This window comes from Lagopus leucura, unplaced genomic scaffold, assembly GCF_019238085.1.
Source record: "Lagopus leucura isolate 7727_CA_CO unplaced genomic scaffold, USGS_WTPT01 Super-Scaffold_100012, whole genome shotgun sequence".
NCBI classification, from domain to species: Eukaryota; Metazoa; Chordata; class Aves; order Galliformes; family Phasianidae; genus Lagopus; species Lagopus leucura.
The window spans coordinates 9,118,201-9,141,916 of record NW_024962267.1 but is presented as its reverse complement, the minus strand read 5'-3'; the positions used below and the strand labels follow the sequence as shown (position 1 = coordinate 9,141,916).

Below are 23,716 nucleotides of genomic sequence, written 5' to 3'. Positions count from 1 at the left end.
TCAGTAATGAGAGTAAGGGGTCTATTCTTCTTCATTGCATTTGCAATACATCTAATGTTAATGAGATTTATGCATGCATATTAAGAAGAGAACAGATGCTTAATTAAACAAATAAGCCTTTAGTAGGCAGTTCACGTGATCATTTTTAGTACAAAACCCTCTTATTTTCTCTATTTTAGTCTGACTATGAATGCAACCAAGGAGGAATCGATACAGTGGAGGAAAAGAAAAAGGGATATACAGATTGAGATCTTTGTCTTATTTTAAAATACTTGAGAAACTTTAGTTACCTTAAACTAGATTAAGTATCTTATCTCACTCACCTCCTTGTGCTCTTTACAGCAAACAAGAGTTTTATTTACCAATTTATGTATTTGGAAATGGGGAATATGAAGCAAAAGGAAGTCGAGGCCTCTCAGTAACTGATCTGCCGCATTAACTGATGCCATGTAACTAACACACATGCTTGATCCATCTCAGATCATTTCACTACTGAGGACAAAATAATCTAAAATTATGCTAGCGTAATTAATCACAATTTAATCTAGTCTTGCAGTGTTGTTTTTTTCTTTTTTTTTTCCTTCTGTCTATCCATATTGATTTCCAGCATGCTACATGTATATAGATAAATACATTAAAACATTCATAGATATATAGGAGTGTGCATATACGCAGAGTAAAATACATGCACTGCCTCTCTACATCAAATCACATCACTACTATTTGCTCTTTTAAAATTATACTGCAAACTTTTCCTCCTCAGTGCTTACCTTCTCAGGGAAACAAAGAGCAGAAAAAATGTTCCCCATAAGCTGCCGTAGTGCTGTACCTAATGGAAGCCAATATCTGTATATTATGTGATCTACTTTGCAATACCATTACAGGCTCACCAGTACTGGTTGTAAAAAGTATCACTCTGAGCATCAGACCTGTAACAGTAGTAATGAAAAAAGGGTCATTTTTGTCTTCCAACTAGAATGAAAAATTAAAATCACTAATGCACTTAGCTCAAAGGAAAATTGGCAAATTACGGGGACAAAAAATAAAATATTCATGGCTCATACTGTAAAATGGAAAGTAAATAATTTAAGATGAACTATAACATGAGAAAACGTACTATGTCTAAAGAAGAAAAAAACAAAATGCAACTGAAATGCACATTTATTTCTGCATTCTTCACGTGCATGTACACGTATATGTGCACAAATATGCAAGCTATAGTTGATGTGCATTATTTGTGATGGACAGACATCTCACCTATACAAGTTTTGAAAATGTCCATTAGTGAACCACCAAAGTTAAGGTGTCAAATGCCTTAATTTAAATATTGTGGTTTTTGTTTACTGAGTCTAGTGTAGAAATAGAAATTACGAGGGTGTTCTTCAAGTGCACTCCAGTTTGACAAAACTCTTTATTTTGAGTCACCAATTACACATCTGTTCATAGATTTTTTTTAATCACAAAAAACTGACTGGTTTCTGCCTGTGGGGAGAGAACTATTAAAATGTCACTGGTGTGGCTGCAGTCCATTAGCTAACTTAACTTTATACCCATAAAGCTGAAAGAGCTACCCAGAATTTTTTATATCCCCTATCTGGAAAAGGCAGTAAGAGAGCCATAGACTTATGTTTATTATATGCCGGGACTGTAACAACTGCAATGGGATTAGGATATGGAGCAGCAACGCAATGCACAGCACAGGTCACATTCCCCTGGTGATTTCAAGGTTCGGTCTTTCTCCAATTTAATTTAGAAAGCAACTCAAAGCCCACCACAGGATTTCAAAGCAAGGCAGTAACTGGAGATCACAAATTTAAAATCTAGTGCTCACCAAGCAAACAAACTAAGGAATACAAATAACTTTTCTTTCAGTTTTTCTTTTAAGATTAACTTCTTGGCTAGATTCACTTTGTGGTAGCACTCAGCATCAGGGGCTTCTACCACCCTGCACAAAAGGATTAATGAATCCTTCCAGACAACGTACAGAGCCACCTCACAAGGCTCTCTAAACCAGTGACACTACACACTTCCTTTATTCAAAGGCCCCAAACCCCTCTTTTCCTAGATTGTTGTTCATGAAAATACAACACACGTTCACAAAGAAGTACAGGGAAGCTCATCTGAGGTACAGCAGTCTCCTCAAGGCTTAGCATGCCAAGAGAATCAGTCACCTTGATGAAAAGATAGGGATGAACCAAGAATGTAACAGGTTACTTACTGTGCAACCTTGCTCCTGTGATGCATCCGCATCCGTTTCAAGTTTAGCATGGATGCTAAAGAGTGACTTTTCTCTGAGACTGCAGTATAGATTTAGTTACAGCTCCAGTAATGATAGTACTGTCAATTCACTTTGCCGTCTGTTGTCTGGCGTTGTGCTATTTAGTAAGCTACGATGGTGCAGTGTGCCAGAAAATACCAACAAGTAAAGTAACGCTTGTTTAAATGATGTTACTTACAAACAATTAATCAAATCAGCTTCTGTTGTTCTCTGACCAGTACACATGCAGATTTGATCCTAAGGCAAGCAAGCAATATACGCATCAGGACCAAACAAATAACCCACAACCACTGCACAGCCTGCACCACTGTAAGATAGTGCTTTGGATTATAGAGACTTTACTAACCAGTAAGAACCAGTGTCATCTACATTTTGAATTTCTAGTATATTAACCATGCTCCAGGTGCAGCAGTCATTAACACGTGGCAGCCAGGAGCTCCAGTTCATACTGGATAAAACAGAACATTTGTTAAAAAAAACAAGGATTACAAAAATAAAAGCATGATTTCCTGATGGTCTCCCTGAATCACAGTCACCTAAATAAAGCTTCAATCCAGGAAAAGCTTAGCAGGAAAGCAATCTTTTTTTTTTTTTAAATGTGTTAAAAAAAAAAAAAAAAAAGACCAGGAACTACAAGTAAACAGCAGCTGAGCAACAGATGAGGCACTAAGTGAAATCTGTTAGCAACTGCTAACAGCTTTGCTATTTTCTGTTGTTAAATTTAAAAAAAAAAATGAAAAGGGAAAAAAAGAAGCAAAAACCCAATGCAGAAGCAATTCCAATATGTTCAAAAATCTCAGCTACAAAAGACTAAAGGCCCTTCTTATACTACAGATAAATACTTGGGTTTGTCTTAGTATCTTGATATGCTTTGCTATTGATTAAAGGCAGAAAAAGGCCAATTCACAGGGATATATCATCAAGATAAAACTTCGTATAGATGTAAACATGACCATAGTATAATACAAATCCTCTGTCACAGACAAGTGGGATGTTTCTAGCAGCTACATCAGACTCCAGTTCTCTTTCCCATCTGACTCCTAGCCATTCTGCAGACAGTACAGTGTGCCTTCATTAGCACTGAGCTTTCTGGTGAAAGCTCAAACATTTTCATTGCTTTTCTGGCCAGGGAGCTTTCACCACAGATGATCCTTCCTGACTTACCTCAACCCAATTCTGCAAGCAGAGAAGAAATAGCTCTGAACAAAGCAGCCCAGAAAAAATGAGAAATATGAACGTATCAGTGTGGTTCTCATCATGATCAAATGACTGCAGTCATTAGAATAGACTAAAAGTTCATGGCATTGCACTGTCCCAGGTAGATAAATCCTTGTCACACCTCTGCCACCAGCTTTATGAGCCCATTTTCTCCTGGCAGCCCAGCAGGGGCTGCACTCCCTATCCCTCACTTTGGAGAAGTGTCCCACTTGTGGAACCACAAAACAACTACCACCACATCTGCGGCAGGCACGCCACAGATTTCCTTCTCCACCCAGCTTTCTGCTCCCTTATGGTGTTTACACCTCCAGTGCTTCCTATGGCAGGCTTCCTTTCCAATTTAAACTCAGCATGTCAAAAACTGAGCTTCTATCTGTTTCTAAATCCTTCTTTCTACTTTTCTCTTAAAACCACCAAGAATTAGTAGTCACCTTGCCTGCTGCAGAAGCTCACAACTTTGTCATACACAGCTCCTCTTTTTTCCTTCTGCAGATGTTCTACCAATAAAACATGCCAGTTTCATCTCTACTGTGTCATAAAAAAGTCTGGCTGTTTCTTTCCATCCGTGCTGCTAAAATACTTGATCATTTAAGCCTTCTTACTGCAAAGTCTCATCTCTAGTCCGCCTGACAGTCTCCTCACTCTTCACAGCAGTGCAAAACTCTAGTGTCAAAAATACCTCTTGAATCTAGCATTTATTCAGTGTTCAAGCCTTTCACTGATTTTTTTTTCCCATTCTTTCCTTTAAAAAAGTATTCAAATTCACTGTTTTTGTTTTTCACAACACCAGCAGCAGTTTTTCCCTGAAAAAATACCAGTCTGGTTTTGTTCTTCTTGAGCTCATGTGGTCCCTCCAATTCTTTTGCAAAGCCATGCTGTTTGCCTTTGTTCCATCTTTACAGGTCATTTCCCTTCTTTCACTTTTGACATGGCTGGGGGTCCCCTAGGTCTCCCATTTTCTCATGAAGGAAATTTGTTTTGAAAAACAATTTTGTAAATTCTGGGATGAAACACTCACAAGGCCAAAGAACCTCCAAAAGCATGCTAGCCAAGCTGTTTGCTCTCACAAAGCTCTTAGAAGCTCTTCTATAACACCTTCCCACCATCTCTGTGACCCTGTACAGATTTTCAGTGGTGTGGGACAGAAATTCGCATTTGTGTTGCCATACACATAAATAAATATGAACAACCATCACTGTTGGCTGGGAAGACAAATGGAATAAAAAACACGCATATGAAAGGAACAGATGTGTAAAGATTGTGTACAACCAGAATGTGAAATACAATCTGAAAAAGTGAATCACTGAGAATGGTAACCTATTGTTCTCAACTTTGCATATTGATTGTTATCGAATTTTTTGTCAACTGCAGTCACTTGCCTTGGATTCTGATGTCACCCCCTGCTCTTTCTGGGTCAAGCATTATGCTTCCAAAAGATAGACCTTGCACTCCAAATTTAATCAATTCTCCTAGCAATACACAAACCAGAACATTTCTGTTTTTGTCAGACCTCTCCTCTTCTCACAGTCCCATCCACTCCAAACAGTTAAAATGAATGGAAACAGACATAAAGCTAAACACATACAAAAAGAGCTGCTGAAGTCACTCTCCTAATTATTATTCAGTGTTTTGACTGCAGTTCCATGTTAAGCCCCATTTCTTTAAGCAGTATGAACACAAATGCACGTGCAATGCACAGGTGTATGTGCCTCTCCAGCATTACTAAAGAGCCCCATTTGAATGCAGACTGTACCTTCATCTTACTTACATTAACAACTACTGAAATCATACAAGTTTGGCACATAACGATGCCTGTATATTTTTGAAAATATCTCCCCAATTTATGGATTCCTTTTGATGATATATGGAAGCAAGACAGCTAAAAGTTTTCATGTCAGTGTAACACAAACCATTCAGCTCCAGAGACATATCAACAGAGAGTTGCAATGCGAGCTTACGTAGCAGTGTCCTAATGAACATCAGTGCAGACTGAATGATGCCACACAACAATTTCTTAATTACAAATTAAATACATCTTTAACTACACAACAGTTGCGGCTTCTGTGTTTACCTGGCTTGTCTAAAATAGAGCATGATAGGAAATGTCAGTTCTAGAGTCAGCTGGGATGGAAAAGACCTTTAAGATCATCGAGCCCAATTATCAGCCCAGTGTCCTAAAGCTAACAGTATTTTTGTCAGAGGTAACCACATGATCATATAGTCAAATAACCTCTTAATATAGGAGACAATTAAATTTCATTCATATGCATATTAACTGTAAATATCACTTAAATTAAATGCTTTTCTACTCAACAGACTGAACAGGTACCAGAGGCAGTGGTGACAGCAAGCAGAGTGACTATGTCACCAAAGTCTACAGCAGCAATAAGGAAATGTTGAGATGAGTTTTGTCTAGTCTCTGATCAGAGACATGAAACCAATCAAAAGCCAAAACTGTTTGGAGGAAATCCAAACAATTGTGTGTCAAAAAGGGAGGATAACAATCTCTGGGCCACTGCAGACAATGGTTGAAGCTGTGAAGTAAAGATTTTATCATAGCTAGTAGTTTCCAGTAGCAGCAAATGTCACATGTGTTTATTGTAGCACAAGCAATTCTGCTCTCTCCCAACGCCTGTGAAGAAAGCAGACAAGCAAGGGAAGAGGAGGCAAATGTCTGAATATGGGAGTGGGTCACATGTGACTCAGAAATATTCCCCACAAAACCTACGCCCCACACACATGCTTGTTTTAAGCCTGAAACCTTGATTATTTTTTTTTTCTGGCATATGGGAATGAATTTCAAAGGCACAAAAAGACATTTTGTCTGCCAAATGTCATCTGCCTCAGCCACAAGTTTGGTGTAAAAGTATAAACTGCTTTCTTTTTAAATAACATAAACATTATTTTGAGTCCAAATGAAATAATTTTTCCACTACTTTATGAGAGCACCATTTGTTTCACATGTCATAATGAGCATGGCTGGCTGTTTTGCTTTTTAAAATGACATACCTCAACATGACACCAAAGCCTTTCTTCTTTTTCTTTTCTGGATCTTCATTTTCTTCTTTCCTTTTCTTCTCTTTGATTTTAGTTTTGCCCTTTTCTTTTTTCTTCTCTTTCTCTCTATTTTTTTTGTCTTTTTTCACTTTGGTTTCAACATCTTCTGTTTCAGGGTTCCCTGGAGGGACAGATTCCATGTTCTGAGCTTCTTGACCTGAGTGAGAGCTCTTATCAGAGAAACCATCTGCAGAAGAAAGAAATAATGGGGATAAGTAAGGGGCCACCAAAATGCAAACACATGAAATACAGCACAGGTGTATAGAAGGTGCTCAAATGACTCACAAAACATACTTATTTAATTGAATAATGTAAAAAGCAGACTAAACATATCTAGTGAATTCAAGCAAAGTTCTACTGTAAATTAAATACAGAATAATTATAGTGACTTGTTATTGAGTATTAATCCTGACAAGAAAACCTGACGTGGTAAAACAGTACACTGCTTGAAATCTGGCTTATCCACCAGCTCAAGAAAACTGATATGCCAAGTTGCAAACATTTCATCGTGTTCTTGCTTCAACTAGAGACTGTAGTAACTGAATAAAACCAACCCAGTAAAAATATGATCTCATTCACTCTTTGGAATCTTCCCACTTTAATATAGCTGAAGAAGAAATAGACAAACCGTTCTGCCTGACTGAAGAAGACCTGTGTTGTTTCTGTTTGGGGGCTCAGGATCCAAGCACAGTTTTATGCTTCGTGATAAAGGAGACATTATTTCCAAAATGGGGTCTTTAAGAGCATGGTGACAGAATGAATGAGCAGCAGGGTGCTATCAACACACTGCCTTGCCTATACCAGGGAATGAATTTCCTAGTTGAAGGGGAATTGTAGACAGCTCCGTAAAATAAGCAAGATAATTTTTAGTGTAATCTGAAGAAGGCAGCTGCTTCTTAAAGTTGAAAAACATAATTATTTAAGGATTGAGTTCTAATTCTAAATCCTCCACCGCACCCCTGCCCCAGAGGAGATCAGTGAAGACTTTACACTAAACCTAGTCAAGGTTGTATGGGGTACTACAAAGACAGCTCGCATTCAGCAAGACATAAGCAGCTTTTTAAATTTGATCAAATTCAATTTGACTAAATCACTTGCTTATGTATTGTACTAAGTTAGCCCTCAGCAATACTAAATGAAGGTGGTTCCCTGAAACAGCACCATTGGCAACATACCCTCTTCTACATCCTCAGGTCCATCATAAGACTTGTCAATGGCAGCTCGGAAACTCTCATTACACCCCCGACCACGGACGACATGGGGCCTGGGTCTGTGAAAAGGGAGTTCATTCTTCCTAACTTCAGCTACAGCAGTCTGAAGACTCTCAAGAGAACTGGACTTCTTCAATCCCAGGGTAGGACCAAAATCCTTGCCAGAAGTATCTGGAAAATAGTTAAGTTTTTACACATAAAACCACACAGTGAAATTAAAATTATTAAATGGGTATATTTAATTGTGTACTTTATTAGTTGAGGCCTTTGAAACAGTATGCAATCAATGTAATTTGTTCTAAAAATAACATCAAGTTAAAGCTAGTTCTGAAGAGATCCTCATTCAGACTTGGAGGGAATGGCATGTGATTTATAGACCTGACAACAGTGATGGGCAATAGCAAGCTCTCTTTGTTACTTCCAAGTCTGCACCAATGCTAAGGATGGGGTTATTTCCTCATCCTGAGAAACAGACCTTGCCTTGCAAAATGCCTTGTCTTTGAGAGTACAAAGTACTTTAGATTTCAACTTTTTACACAGATACTAACACAAGCAATAGGACAATATAAGAACAGAAGACTTTCACGTGTATGTCCATATCCTGACGCACCTGAAGAGATTTGAAAATCACAAGAAAGAATGGTATGTTAATACTACGTGATCAGTTTAGCAACCCTAGAGCACAGGTATTTCTGAACTAAGACATTGTGATGAGTTCCTAAATGGAAAATAGAGAATCATCAGTAGTGTCTACGTAAGGCAACTTATGCTTCCATTCCCTGCAGACTGAAACGTAGCTGAAAAAAGAAAGAAAAAAGAGAAAACAAGTTTAAGGAAAGCCTGGTTTCTAGGTCACAGTGCAGCCTTCTTTTGTTCACTAATTGCCATTCTGGAGACTACCATTATTGCCAAATTAGCGAGAGCTAAAATGGAGTTAGAACAGTGACTTGCATACAACACAGCGGTGCTTAAAATCACTACAAAAGCGTGCATCAGGAAGAGGCACTGTAGTGCCCATCTCAGCCTCAGAATGAGCAAAAACAGACAAGAGAAGCGTAATCACTGTAAAAAGCAGCAAAGTGAAAGACACTCTGATCAGCAGAGGAAACACTTCCTTGTTTTTCAGGCAGAAAACAGCTCTGATGGGTGGCCTGCTGCTGCGGCCCTAGGCAGGTGCAGCCCTCAGCCTGGCTGGGCCTACACTGATGGCAGCCCCAGAGCCCCACCTTGAAGCCTGAGGACTGCTATCTGCTGTGGGATGGCGGCAGGCATCCGCAGCACCTGCAAGGCCACAGCCCCACGTCCAGAAGCACACAGTGCTGTGGCTGCGATGGGCAGCAGTGCCCAAGGATCTGTCAGCACCCACTGCCTCGGGAGATCTTGCAGCCAGTGCTTGTCTCGAGGCTGCGGCAGCGCCCAGGTACCTGAAATGGCCGTGTCCAAAGCCAGCGCAAGGGTGTTTATTCACACATCCCAGGACAAGCAGTGCTATGTTAAATTAGAGTCCTCAGCTGCGTGCCTTGGTAAAAGTCTGGGGTTAAATGCCAGCTAGAGTCTGTCTCCTGCAGAGCAGAGCCAATTACTCAGACTAGAAGACTAGTGCAGCCAGTCACAGAGAACAGGCCCTGTGTCACACACGACTCTTAGACAGCTGCATGGGACACTGAGCAGTTACTGGCAAAATGTGTTTCCTCCTGTGCAAACAGCCATTACTTTGCCATTTTGTCCAGTTGAGAAGGCTCGTTTAAGGAATTAATATTAGCAGTAATTAGCAACAACTTCCTGGGTTTTTATATTTTTAAGAGAACAGTTACAGACTTACAGCAACTTCCATGTATTGTTACCAGTTTGGTATTAAAATTAGGAAAAATAATTAAATGGAGTACTCTTTGGTTGCAAAATTCAGAACAAAACTGTCTTGGAAAGTTGCATTTTTTCTTATGCCCCTAGAAGAAATAGAATTGTCTTACACACAATTAATTGGCCAAGATCATCATAAAATACCGAGCTACCTTAAAAGACAGAATAAAATGGCAAAGATTGACCATATTTCTCACTGGCAAAGAAAGTGAAATTTCATCTCTAATCTTCCTGTGTTCTACCATTTAAAAGGTGTCCTCATTTATTCAAAAGCTTACTGTGACCCCTTAGTAACAAATTACTATCAGGCATTTAGTTACCCTTTTCTAAAGCTGTAATTATTTAGTCTGAAATTTTGCTGGCAACAACTGCAAAAGTTTCTCACTTACTATCAAAATCTCCCCATAAAGAACCATCTGAATCCAGGTGAAGAATGACAGCATTTTTTCTTATTGATGACAGTAGGACCAATGCAGTTTTATTAAGAAGGCGAACATTCAGTCAGAGTTTCCTCGGGCACATCCACTAGGGTTTTCAGAGAGAACTTTTTAATTTTCCTGGTCGGCTTTCATTCCCTTTTCCTTTCATTGTAAGGCTGAAGCAATTACATACTAGTGTGCAACTAAAGAGATGGGAGCTGAGTTGTTTCCATAAGCAGGCAGGGCAGTCCCCATGCTTTCACAGGCAGCATTTATTACTGGATGCAGTACTGAGAAATGCCAGAGACTCCATAACAAACAAGTACCAAACAGACCCTCAGATAGAGAAATTTCCCTGCCCTGTCCCTCTCTGGAGACCTTTTCTGCACACCTTTAAGACAGCTCTAAGCGTGAAAACATGAGTTTTACTCATTGGTAAAAAACAAAATACTGAAAAAAACCCTCACAAAACAACAATGGAATCTCTTTAGAAGGTGTTTGTAGATGGTGTGTGATTTCTACTCATAATTGCTCATTATGAGTAGAAATGTTTCTTTTTATGCATTTTAAATTTTTGAGACCTCATTTTACTGTTTCCTACAGCATCATGATAAAAAACATCTACTTCATTACCAGTGGTGCAATATCTTATGAATGCCTTCTGAACTTCAGAAAACAACAGCTGATGTCACTATCTGCCTGATAACTCCTGAAACCAAGCTGCTGATCCCAAGATTATAGTCATAAGCAATCATCTTTTAACTAAAAGGCAGTATTACATGTAGTACCATTTTCTTTTCCACATCAACACAGTTACCAAAGTTTTTCCTCTTTATGTAATATCATGTACTTTACATTCTGTCCTCTTATTACTATTACTGTTATTATTACTTTCAGGTATTTCCAGACTTCTCTTTTTTCCCCACATATGCACATTCCATTCTCTTTCATAGTCCAGAAGGAAACATAGCAAAAGCAAGATGTAAGCCACAAAAGTCAAAGCGAAACAAGAGTGTAGAGGGCAAGGCAAGCCACCTCGAAGGCGTGTTTGCAGAGAGAAATGGAAGAGGAGCCATAACCACATAAGTACTTATTCAGGCAGGGAAAAGCAGGGTTTCTGTTGCACAGAATCATATGATATAGCAATCAGGCTGACCAACGGAGCCCTGCGGCAAAACAGTCAAAATGAATCCCTGCTGTAGGGATACCATTGGTATGAGAACGAACGAACCAGCCCTGTTAACCAATGGAAATATGTCCAAAGACACAAAATACAAAAGACTGCCAGTAAGAACATCCAGCCCTAAATAAATTGGTGTGCAAAGTGAAAAACATGGTTTTCTGTTTTGATAAACATTAGACCAAGATAGGAAACAGAAACAACAGAAAACAGGTGGACAGACATCATTCTTTCCCATAGGGCTGCGACGTTATACAGTGACTAAAATTAACTCACATTCATTTCTTTGTGAACCATTTTCTTTAATGGAGTTTCATTTTTTTATGGCAGTATACACAACAGCAAAGGATTTTTTCCCTCTCACACTTCTACATACAGGTATTTCCTCAATTGTCAACTGATTCAATGCAGAAAATGATATAGGAAGGAGGAATTTGAAAGTCATTACATCATTTAGTTCATGATTTTCAAATAAGGAGCTTTAAGAGAGTATTTCTGAAGAATAACCTCAGACCATATGGTATCCTTGTCTTCAACACTATTCAAGTATCATAGAAAAATATTATGAAGGGTTGAAAAAAGCAAGAGAAAAATCACTATCTTGCTCTCATATATTAAAGACAACATGTACCGTTTTTGCTCACTTTATACCCCAAACTGAGCATTTCAAATTAGAAGCAGGAATGCTGAACACCGAACAGCCTCACTTCTGGCAGAAATATCTAAGAAAGAGAAATCAAAGCATGGGAAAATTTAACAAGTTCCTCTGATTAAAAAGAGCCAGCTACAGGCTTCAGATTTACAGATATTTCAATCTATTTTACTACCTATAATGATTGCAACTTAGCTCAGATTTGCACAAACTGCAATTTCAACTATGAATAATGGTGGTTCACAATTTGGAGCCCTGAATGTATGCTGAGCTTTAGGCAGCTGTAGAGAACATGCTTGGAATAAGGCAGTCATTAGGCAAGAGACGAAAATGCATGACTACTGTCATCATAGCAAGGTGTGCTGGTGTTGCTGATTCCTACGGTCTTATCACTAAGAAACACTGACACTGCAAAGAAACACGTTAATATTTCAGAAACAATATGTACAGCATAAAGCATTGCTAAAGTACGAAAAAGTCACACCATGCAGAAGTATTCTCAGAGAAATGGCACATGTGGTAAAGCCAAATAAAACACAGCAAAGCCTGTCTTTGCAGGAAAGGTTGCTAAATGTTACCTGCTGAAGTAGTTTATTAGACTAGTTTAACATCTTGTATAACTTTCTGTTTCACAGGACAGTTCTACATTCATAGTTTTCCTAGGCATGGAAGGCCTCCTCCTCCAGCAGGCTACTGCCTTCTCCCTACCCATGCAAAAGGCAATACTCGCCCTCAGGATAGGCCTGAGTATAAATTAAGCTTCCTGACCTACAAAATAGGAGCTTTCTCCTCAGGGATATTTATGTATATCAAATTGATTTTAGATATAGCTGTTACAACCTGCTGGGGGAAAGCAGGTACAGGAAAAGCAATGCAGACAGGAAAAAGTCCAGTTTTTAGAAAATACGATTCCCCTGTGATTTCAGGCACCTTGTAAATTGATCAGTCTGGAATTGCAAAGTAATAAAGATTCTAGTGCCTTGTGACTGCTTTACTCCTTCTTCCACACCCACCTTCTGATAAGGTCAAAGATTTCAATCCTGTTTTAAACAATTGGGAAATGTGACACTTTCTCAGATTAATTGATATAAATTACACTTCTCATAAGCTAAAACAACATTTTTGTTCCTGGGCCAAAGTTTAACATGAAGTGAGAGTCCCTGCACTACTATTCAAACAAAGTCATTTTTAATGGTATGAAGCTAACATCTAGAATGTTAAATTTGACCTCAGGGACAGAGGAGGAAACTTCATCAGTAGCTGAACAAGGGAAGGGAATCCAAGAGTTACCTTAAATTCATGGTTACAATCTATCAGCTTCAGTAACCCTAAGCCTATTTTGAAACAGCCTGCTGAATTATTATTCACTCTTAGTCATCCAGCCTGAAATCAGATTTTTAAAAGTAGAACTGATTTAAATCTGAAGTAACAAATTATAAGGAAGTAAAAAGTTCACATAGAGGTTATTTTTTGTTTTCTCCGCTAATTCAAAGCCTCTTTGTGCGTTATTTGCATGTGAATGCAGAAACAAATCCTCTTATATCAATCATTTTATTCACATTTATTTTCCTTCTGGGGGAAAGAAAAAAATATGTGGTACATCATTTTTGTCATCAAGTTTTGGCCTGGGCACATTTTTACAAACACTCACATAGGCTGCACGTTACAGACTGCTTTCAGCATCAGGCAGGGATTAATTTAGGCTGCTGCATCAACAAACAAGATTATTAACGAAAAAGAAAAGCCAAAGTGAGGCAATGCAGAAAAATACATTTCAATTAAACATATTTAACTTGCAATTAAAAAATAAATTACGCAAAGCACTTCTCTTATGTTTGTTTGCTTTGCCTTATCTGTGAACATTAAGAGTAGGAAAGGAAGTTAGATTTTAGCAAAATAACCTGGAAAGAACATTCCTTTTGCTACTGATAAAGGCATTTCTTTCGTACACCCATCTCCACACTGATCAATGAATCCCACATACTTGAGATATTTATGAGATCTCTTTATTGCTAACCCCACCACCACGAAACTGCCCAACAGCCACTCTAATTTAAGATGCTCTAAATATTGTTGCCATGGGTGACACACGTACATGAAGTAAGGCAAAGCTCTGCTAATAAAAAGGCTTTCACAGCATTTCAGTCCTTGCTCTTAAGTGAAGTTAAAATTTATGGCTTTTAAAATACTGGATCTGAGAGAGGTCAGGTTAAATGGCTGCTAGTAATAAAAGGAATCAATATGCCACAGCATCTGAAGCAGCCAGCAAACTAAATAAACACTTCATCCAAATCCACTTGGCTCTGAATTAAAAGAACATAAAATACTGTATTTATTTTGTTTGCCCTCCACCAGTCCATGGTTTGCATCACTACATACGCTAGAATTCTGCACAAAGCAACCAATAAACATATACTGGCCAAGTAGCAATTAAACTGCATGTCAAGGCTAGGAGCAATTAACTGGGCATTAACCTTATCAGGGAGCCACTTGTGGATTAGCCAGCTACAAACAAGCAAACATCTCCGTCTGGGAAGATTCTGAAATGTATTTACAAAAGCTTCCAAGGACTCAGACTTTCTGTCTCAGGCAAATACAGGCTAAGCGAGCCATTCTCAGAGATAACCCCTTATTCAAAAACCCTGATCTATACCAGGATCACCTACTGTGGCGATCAGCGTGTCCTAATAGCATAGAAAATAATACAGTTTAGTTCTTAGTACACTTTAAAATAAAGCGGATCAAAAGAAATAGTGAACTTACATCTGCTACTCCTAGCCTATATTTGGTTTGGTTCGGTTCATAGACTGATTTCTTCTCTTTACTAGGAGTGGTGAGGTGCTGGAACAGGCTGCCCAGAACGGTTGTGGATGCCCCATCTATGGAGGTGTTCAAGGCCAGGCTGGATGGGGCCCTGGGCAGCCTGGTCTGGTATTAAATGGGGAGGTTGGTGGCCCTGCATGTGGCAGGGGGTTGGAGATTCGTGATCCTTGAGGTCCCTTCCAACCCTGGCCATCCTGTGATTCTGTGATTTTTCCAAAGTTATGAAAACCTATTTTCTCCCATTCATTATTATTTTTAAATAGAACCTGTGCAGGTTTAATTTTCAATTTAAGAAATTTATACACACTGTGAATTTGCCTGTGGACTACCTGCACAAAATGTACGAATATACCTGCAATCTGCCTATCTACACACACACACACACACACACACACTAAGGGCCTTTCATGAAAACACAGAGTGTTGAAATTGCATTGTTTATGAATGTAAGAAATCTCATCTGGAAACGGTTTTAAAAAAGTTTGTGTGAAAATCCAGCTCTTCAACAGGAATATATAAAATGTTGCCAATCCTACCACTGACTAAGAGAAATGTTTCTGAGCTCTGGCTCAAACTCTCAGACACACAAAATTTGAAAGGATTACGTAGGTTTCCCACAAGAGCCCTGAACAAAAGTTCCTTTTTATTTCCTAATAAGATTATTTGAATACGTCAAAGTTTGCTAACAGTATTTTATTATAGTTTCCTAACAGCTGCACCCACAGTTGTGGTATTGAGAGCTTCACCTAACTTCATTGCACACACTTCACCTGCACCTATTATTTTCAAGCTGTCTTCTGTAATAAAACGTCTTTGTTTGGTCTCATTGCAGAGATAAGCATTGCTTCCGGAAGGATACAAACCCAAAGAAGACACCTCCTGCAATATCTGAATAACTGAGTGGGAAACGTGCTGTTTTCCAGACAGGAGCATTCATTCATACTCCTCAGCCTATGCGTTCAAATTACATTCAACGTACGGTGCTAAAAGGAATTCAAGAGGGCAGAGGGTCATGTGTGCAGAGACAAAAATAAGTAAAATTAAAACTTCGGTATTAAGAACACTCATTTTGTTGCTCTTAAAACATGAGAAACGTTCTCAGGGCTTTCTTCCATGAAAGTGAATCTGTGGAGAAATCATATCCAAATCATGGAAAATTTGGCAAGAAATTTTCCTTGTAAGCAGCTGCAGCCAAGGAGTTTGCTAAACTGTTCTGCAGTGTGCAAAGACACAGATTTGTACCCAAGGACATCTGGCAGTCTTCTGGGGGCTTAACAGACACAGCTCACAATTGGATTACAATCCCAGCCATCCTTAGAAATAAAGTCAGAACATCACTTCTGCTTCCTGGTTAACCCAGACACCTAGGCCATGCAATTTACTTCTGTACAACTCACGTTTGTCAGGGGATGTATGGTACTACTGCTCCCTCAGAACAGTCAGGTATGCACATCATGATGTGTCCTTTTAATAACAGAACATTATAAAGAACAAAACAAAAATTGGCAAGAACATGAATGAGGCATTAAATAATGTTAGTTTCTCAAATCTGTATTTTTTTGAAAACTCATTTAATTCTTAGGCATTCAGCAAATATGCACCCAGTCATAAGTAATGTCCATGGAAAGGGGAACTTCCCCAGATTTCTAAGTCTTCTTTCCTCATCAGCCAGTTTTAGTATCCTAAAGTTGTTACTCTATTAATTACTGAATTACATTCATTATTTTTGCAATACACAGTTTTGCATCACTATGATGTGCTTAAATAGAAAACTAGTAATGCAAATAAAACTGTGTGGAACAACTTAGAATATAATCTAACTGTAATGGCAAATAAATATTTTCTTTTTCTTCACATTCTTCTATCTGCACTTATTTGTATTTCTTCCCTGTCCACAAATAACAGTACTGTGTTCCCTTTTACTAGGCCAACACATGGAGAATTGATGGAGCATGGTCTTAAACATAATACAGTATTGAGCTGCAGAAAGGTGGGGTGAAACGAAACTGGAAGGTGACTAATTCTTCTCATTGACATTCCTCATCAATCAGCAGGAACGTGCCTAGAGAAGTTAGTAAAAAATACAATCCTAAGTTATGGCAAAAAAAAAAAAAAAAAAAAATCACATTTCCCAAGGTCTAACAGGGTGGTAAACAGCAATGGTATCATATGCCATAGTGATACTGCAATCATGATCACTTGATATGAGTGAAGCACAATCAAACTGTGCTTCAATTTGATTTTTCAGAGAAAACAAAGATGGTTAGTCCTAGAAAAATAAAGGCTTCCTCTAAGTCAAGCCTGAATAGCACTGGGAAATGCATGATTCCACCTAATGACTCCATGCACTCGCATAGCATGAGCCAGAGTAAACTTCAAGTAGATTGGGATGTACTTGAATAATCAGAGTCTAGATCAGCAATATCAGAAACTGACACAGTGCAGTGGATCAGCTGTAGAACTAGGCCTTAACTTGATCTGCTTCAATTACCTGGCAGTTGGATCCATCAGAGACGCTTCAAAATCTATTACACAGGAGGTGTTTTATGGGACTATGCAACGCTCAAACCCTTCAAAGCAAGTCACTACAGTGCAATTCTCTAAACAAATGCTGAATTACAGTCTATGCCTAGAATGGGATCCAACACAACTGATCCCAAATGCAACTTTTAAGAGTCCTAATCCAGAATCACAAGCTAAGTGTGCTCACGTTAACAGGGACTGCACAACTGGAACAGGACATCTCATTTTCAACAAGCTGGTCCAATTCTGGGAGCCAAAACCTTTGGGGAAAATCAACAGTTTTCCACTATGCGCCAGCCTAGGGCTGCTGAGTATCTGGCCTTTGACAGCTATCTGCCTCTGGCACCATACACTGGTATCACATATACTTGCCCACAAGAATCAGACAGCATTCACACATTTTGCACAAGTTATAGCACAAATGTCAGATGGTAGTAAGCTCAGCCAGAGTTAGATTCAAAGTAGTGATTTATAGGTTAAAAATAGCTCTTTGCTATTTTAGCAATCCACGGGGACATCTTCCTTTGCCCCTTAGTCCTGCTGAAGGAGTGAGAAGAAACAAGTGTGCTTATTTTCCTGTCAAATGGATCCTGTTTACTCTTTCAAAAGCTGTTTTTGTTTATTCAAGGAATCAAAGGTGTAGAAAGAAGTAATAGCTTTAAAAGTACAAATAGTACAAAGGTGCCTCACTATAGATGATCGGTTATCTTGAAATACTACCTCATGCTTTAAATACATCAGCATGTGAACTCTCTGAGGCAAGAGCACTTGTTCAAACTGTAGCTTGCAGGAGTAGCGCATTGCAGCATTTTCCCCAAGTTATTTCTTTCCTTATGTGTGTGTCTGTGATGAGTGCAGTCCAGGTAAATGACTTCCACAGTTAATTTAATTTTATATTTTGACAAATTCTCACTGCATTTTTTTTCTAGTTGCATGGGGTTGAAAAACAAATGCTTTAACAAATACTTAAGTATTTTTAAAGATTGTTTTCTAGAGAGTACATTGGGTTTTTTTTTATTTTCTTAAGTAATGGTTTCCTCCTCTGCTGATGTTTTCTTTAGACAAGATTGATGGAATCATCCAAAATACACTGGATAACATTAATTTCCTTAATAATATCCTTAATAATAGCTTTGGCTTTGCTTGAGACTGACAGCTGATTTTAGTAGGACCTGACCTCTAGTGAAAACACCTTGATGGAGATGGAGTAATTACATTCATGTGCAAAGCAGGAGTTAATATTCATCATCAACCAACCAGACAAGAAATATGTGTACGAAGGAATGGTATTAGAGATACAGCACATAAACAAAAAAGATGAAAATACATTTTAGTTAACTGTTTTATGTTAATTTGAGACTTAATAGGTACAAAAGTTTTCAAATTCCAATGTGATACTGCAGATGACATTGCCATTTAAGATCTTGAAATTTTTGTAACAATAATTGCCTTTCTTTCTAGTAATCTCATTTTTGACCTTTATAATTAGCTCATTTAATAGTGAGAAGATAGTGCTTGGATCTCTCCTTGTCCTCAAAATCCAGATACTGCCCACAGTCACACAGCTTACTTACACACGAAAGTATATTTAGCAGCATATACACACAGCCATAGAACATAAAGCTGTAAAGCTTTACTCATTGCAGTAATGTTGACTCTCAGCTGTATTTCTAAAGCAATGAAGATACACGTATATACATACTATTACTTGTGTTACTAACTCTTCAGTAGTTTCTTAAAACAGACAATCACAGTATCACTCATATTCTAGAAACCAGGAGCCTTTGCTTGAGCCAGCATAAAAGCCAGTCTCATAACCATCAAGAACAAGGCACCTCAACATTTTGAACTATTTCAAACTTATCAAATACCACACACAGATTTCTCTACCAATGACAGAATATCTCATTTCGCCTTTTTGCACTTGACCAGATGTCTCATGTTCAATTATCATCTTGCTCCAAACATTTCTGCCATCTATGTAATAGTACTAACTTACCAGTTCTTTTGTATTAAAGGTGAACATTCACATCTGTATTCTGCCCTGTATCCATCTTTTTCTTTTTTTTTTAAATACAATACTTTTACCTTAAGTTTTTCTCTGATTGCAGACTGGTATTCTATCTGCATTAAGAGGAAAATTTGGTTGTCAGGAAGACAACAGAAAACAATCCATACTGAGGTTGAGTATAAGCTTATAGGGATCAATAACTTCAATATTTCTCAATAATTCTCAAAACCTCATATATATTATCAGATAGTTATTCAGAGCTATTCATCAGTATCTTCTCTTGACCCTTAATGTGTATGTCAGTGTTCATAATAGATAGTGATACATACTGAAGAATTTACTTGAGACCAGAAAACTAAATTCAGATTTCAAAGCACTGAGGTTAGTGTTAGTACAGAAAACAAACAAATAATTAAAAAAAACTGCAATGGTTCTTCTATCACACGCTTAGTCAGAAGAACAGGAAGAAACAGTCCCACAAGGAGCAGAAAGCAACTAGTTGAGCTCATCTCTCTCACTGTAAGAGGAAAAGGAAATAACAGGTAATGAATCATAATTTCTCTTTGTGGCAAAATCCCTGATAACAAATATATAACGGATGACACTTCATGCTGCGGATGCTAAGAGTTTACATGCGCTCAAAGAAAGCAAGAAAACTCAAGAGCATTAAAACCTACTGAAAAATCAGTCAATACATGCAACTATTGCTGCCTCCTGTCTTTAAATCCCTGAATATTTGAAGGCAGGGAGATAGCTCAGAGAAACAACAAATAAACATGCCATGCCTGTTATCCTTAGGCACTAGTATTTGGTGTAATCTGACAGCGAACACTGGCTGTGCAGACTCTCAGTCCCTGCACTATGGAAGCACACAGAACTGCTAATTGTGAGCCAAGACCTGACTGTGCTGCCATACCAATTCAAAAACAGAATATTAATCAGTACCTCTAATAATTTTTGTACACGTCTAGCTGCATCTCTGCAGTACTGGCTCTCTTTAGTGGAAAGACTATAGATCTCTTTGTTTCTGAAGTGATTTATTGATGATTTGTCAACACTTCGAAAAGTAGTTCATCTCCTGCTAAATTCCCTTTATGTTCCTGTGCCTCAGATGTTTTCTATTTTAAACAGAAAGAAAACAGATGTTTTGACGCAATATTAATTTACTCAAATTTCACCTTAACAATTTGAGTTCAATGTGAACATAAGTATAGTATTTCCAATGAATGTTGCAAACATCAGCCCATAACAGAGCAGATGTCAAGTTCCTTCCTTGTCTTTTAAAAAAGACATTAGTGGTTCACATTTTCTGATCAGTAATGCAGAAGAGCTGAGTGTAGAATTTCCTGATGTTCTTTTAAATGGTTTTTGCAATTTGTTTATTTCTAATCAGTTCTGACAGAAAAGTCCCTCCTCACTTACATGCTGTTCAGAGAATGAGTTATTTTTTCCTCAAAATAGATTATTGAAAAACCCTCACATCTGTTTTAGCACAGAAGCCTTCCGATTTGGAATTGGTATTTTGCCTTTTTTTTTTTTTTAAACAGAGCGTTTACTGACTGTGTAACTCTTCAATAGCCATGCTCTTACCTCATAGAGAAACCTTAATGATATTCCTGTAGGGTAAAGAACATTACAAATGTATTATTTCTTCTAGTCCATTCAGTTTGATTTAAAACAGCTACCTTGAACAGTAACTAATATTGATACTGCCTTAAAGCATGACTGCTAGATTTTAATCACTAGCTTTTCTTAGTCTGATTAAGTAATTAAACTGCTTAACTGAAAACCAAAAGCAATTGATTTATATGAATGTACTAGGAAATTCTATTTGAAATTTAAGAACAATTCCCTACCAGAGGTAGCAAACACATGAAAGCTCAAATGGCAAAAGCATATTTCAGTATTAGTGGTTGTAGTATTGTTGGCCGTTTCGTCGTTTATTGATTCCATTTACTTGAGCACTCATTCCTGGTTTCCATTTTCTAAAAAATCACTAACAAAATGGGCTCTCTCCTGCTAATGCAAATTACAGATGAAGTAAAGGCTCCTCACATACTGTAAGCGTAACTCATCATTAAATGAGAAAAGAATTGCTGTTTCTGCTTCTTTAGCTATAAAAAAAAACTTCCTTAGAAATGCTTAAGTTCCCTTATTTTGGTTTGAACATAAAATAATTGCTCTAACAAGAGAAAATGTAGAAGGAGATGGAGTTTTTAATGCCAAGTTGTGTAGATTTGAAGACTTACTTCTCCAAAAACATTTATCAACATTAGGTTCTGAGGACGATTGAAATGCACAGGGCTATCTGCAAGGTAAATAACTGCTACGCTAAGCAAAGAACAAGGACAGAGCTAGCTCTACACTTGGTCATTTTAGCATTTCTCACACGCAAGGTATCAGAGGTTCCTGCAACCCCAGCTGAAATTAAATACTACCCATAGAAAAGGGTGTCAGAACCATGCCAGGACTCCACTAAAGAAAAACAAGAAAAGGAAAGAGGGTGGTGTTGATCTGCACATGTGCTGCTAGGAAGCTGTGGTTCTTCTTGTCAAACAGAAGCTAAGTTAATATGTTATTTTGGCTTGAAGCAAATGGGTACACATCTGCATATCACTAGAAGCATTCACTATCTACACATAGTTCTTCTGTTGCTTAGGTGTCTTGGAGCAGTACAGAAGACAGATGTACTACTGTGCTGACTGTTGAGGGCTCAAGTCAGAATTGTAAAAGATGCCTTGTGGACTCTTCCATGAGGGGAAGAAAAGTGTAGAAAAAGAAAGGAAGTGAACCATGCAAGAAGGTAATCTACAAACAGATCAGATTTCCTAAGTATTAAGTACTTGCTCTCTGGAAATGACATGCTTTAAGAATTCATCTTCAATCTGTGCCCTATACTTCATGACCTTTCATTTATTTACAGTAGCTAATATTCTTAATATTTTTTTATACTATTACTCCATATTGTTCCAAATCCAGAGGTTTAGGCTCAGAATTAGCTACTTAACACCAAAATGATTCTTTACACTGTATGTGGCTTATAGACTGTGGCAGAATTTTTCTACAGAGCTCACCATATTAATAAAGACGCATTTCTATTTGTTTACTCATATAGTAATACTGTATCTAATACACACTAAATAAAATGCATAATTTATTTGCGTTTTCCTGCCTGATTTTCTGAAAAGGCTCATGAAATTTTAATTCAAGTGGTTAAAGCAACATACTATGTATTAAAATTACATACCAAAAAATGACCTTAAAAGAATATTATTAACACTGCAAAGCAAAGCGCTTGTGCTGGCAGAACACCATAGCTGAGGTGTCCACCATTATCTTCTCTCCCCATGCACAAAATGTAATACTTCTATGACCCAAACACGTGACGACAATTCTATTTACAGAACTCCAGTTTCCTTCTTTCAGTAAAGATCAACAAATATTTTATTCCACATGTAGAGCAATTACCTCCCCTCCCCCCCTCTTTCCTATTCAACATGCTTTTAATATTCGCTCTGACAACAGCATCAAACAGTTCTTCACAGATCTTTCTCTAAACACCTTATACACCACTAGGGTGCCTTTAAAAAAAAAGCCACACACATTAATTTATTTATCTTTAAAATGTCATTTTATGACATAAGTACTACGTGCTTCTCAGAAACAAGGAGCTGAAACAGAAGGATGAAGATCAATTCAGGTTCCCATTTTGAGATTCTTGAGACCTGATTCTCCCCTTGCCTTCCACTCCCTCTTCCGTGGCTTTGTGTGTATGTAGTACTGTGGGCTTGGAGCACTATTGCTGCTGACTTCCCTTGCAGCCTGAATACAAGCAGCACTTCTGCACATCAGAACACATGCAGGTCAGGCATCAGTAAGGTGGGGAGCATATTGAAGGTTTACAGTTTGGTTTAAGGAACTGAAAGATGTATTTATCCCTGGGATTTTTCTTTGGAAGTATTTGGTCTTTTAATATAAACTCACATTGTGAAGAATTCTTTATAGCTGCTTTGTGATGTGCATTTCACTACTAAGTACTGATTTGGCAAAATTTACTCCTGCAGGTAATGCTCATTCTTTTTTATCTTTAAAATTAAAACTGGTGGGCTTGTTTGTTTGTTTTTAGAAGAGAAACACTAGAAGCTTTGATCAAACCATTTTGGCTTTTTTTTTCCTCCCCTCAGAAGTCAGCATCTGGGCGGATAATGAAACAATAAAAATAGAGGCATGTGAATAACTATACTATATTGGATTTCTCTTTTATAATGTTTCTGTTTGCCAACAGCAGTATCAACTGGTATCTAAAAAAAAAAAAACAAACCCTTTTTTGAATATTGGAATTTATGCCAACTGCAGCTAGGAGGAAAAATTGTAATTACAACAAACAAACAAAATTGTAATTACAAAAACAACAACAACAAAAAAAATCAATGCCAGATCCTCTGTTCTGGTCCTTTGGCACCATTCTCACAACAAAAAACTTG

The 23,716-nt window shown here is 37.9% G+C and overlaps 1 protein-coding gene across 1 annotated transcript in view; it reads right to left on the bottom strand.

The window, feature by feature from the left end:
• PARD3B (par-3 family cell polarity regulator beta) overlaps nucleotides 1–23,716 on the bottom strand; it is a 371,446-nt gene that overhangs the window by 129,829 nt on the left and 217,901 nt on the right. The window contains exons 17-18 of the mRNA XM_042874585.1: nucleotides 7,729–7,935; nucleotides 6,506–6,740 (exon numbers count right to left, since the gene is read on the bottom strand). Coding sequence (XP_042730519.1) covers nucleotides 6,506–6,740; nucleotides 7,729–7,935 — 442 coding nt within the window. The remainder of the gene's footprint in view (nucleotides 1–6,505; nucleotides 6,741–7,728; nucleotides 7,936–23,716) is intronic.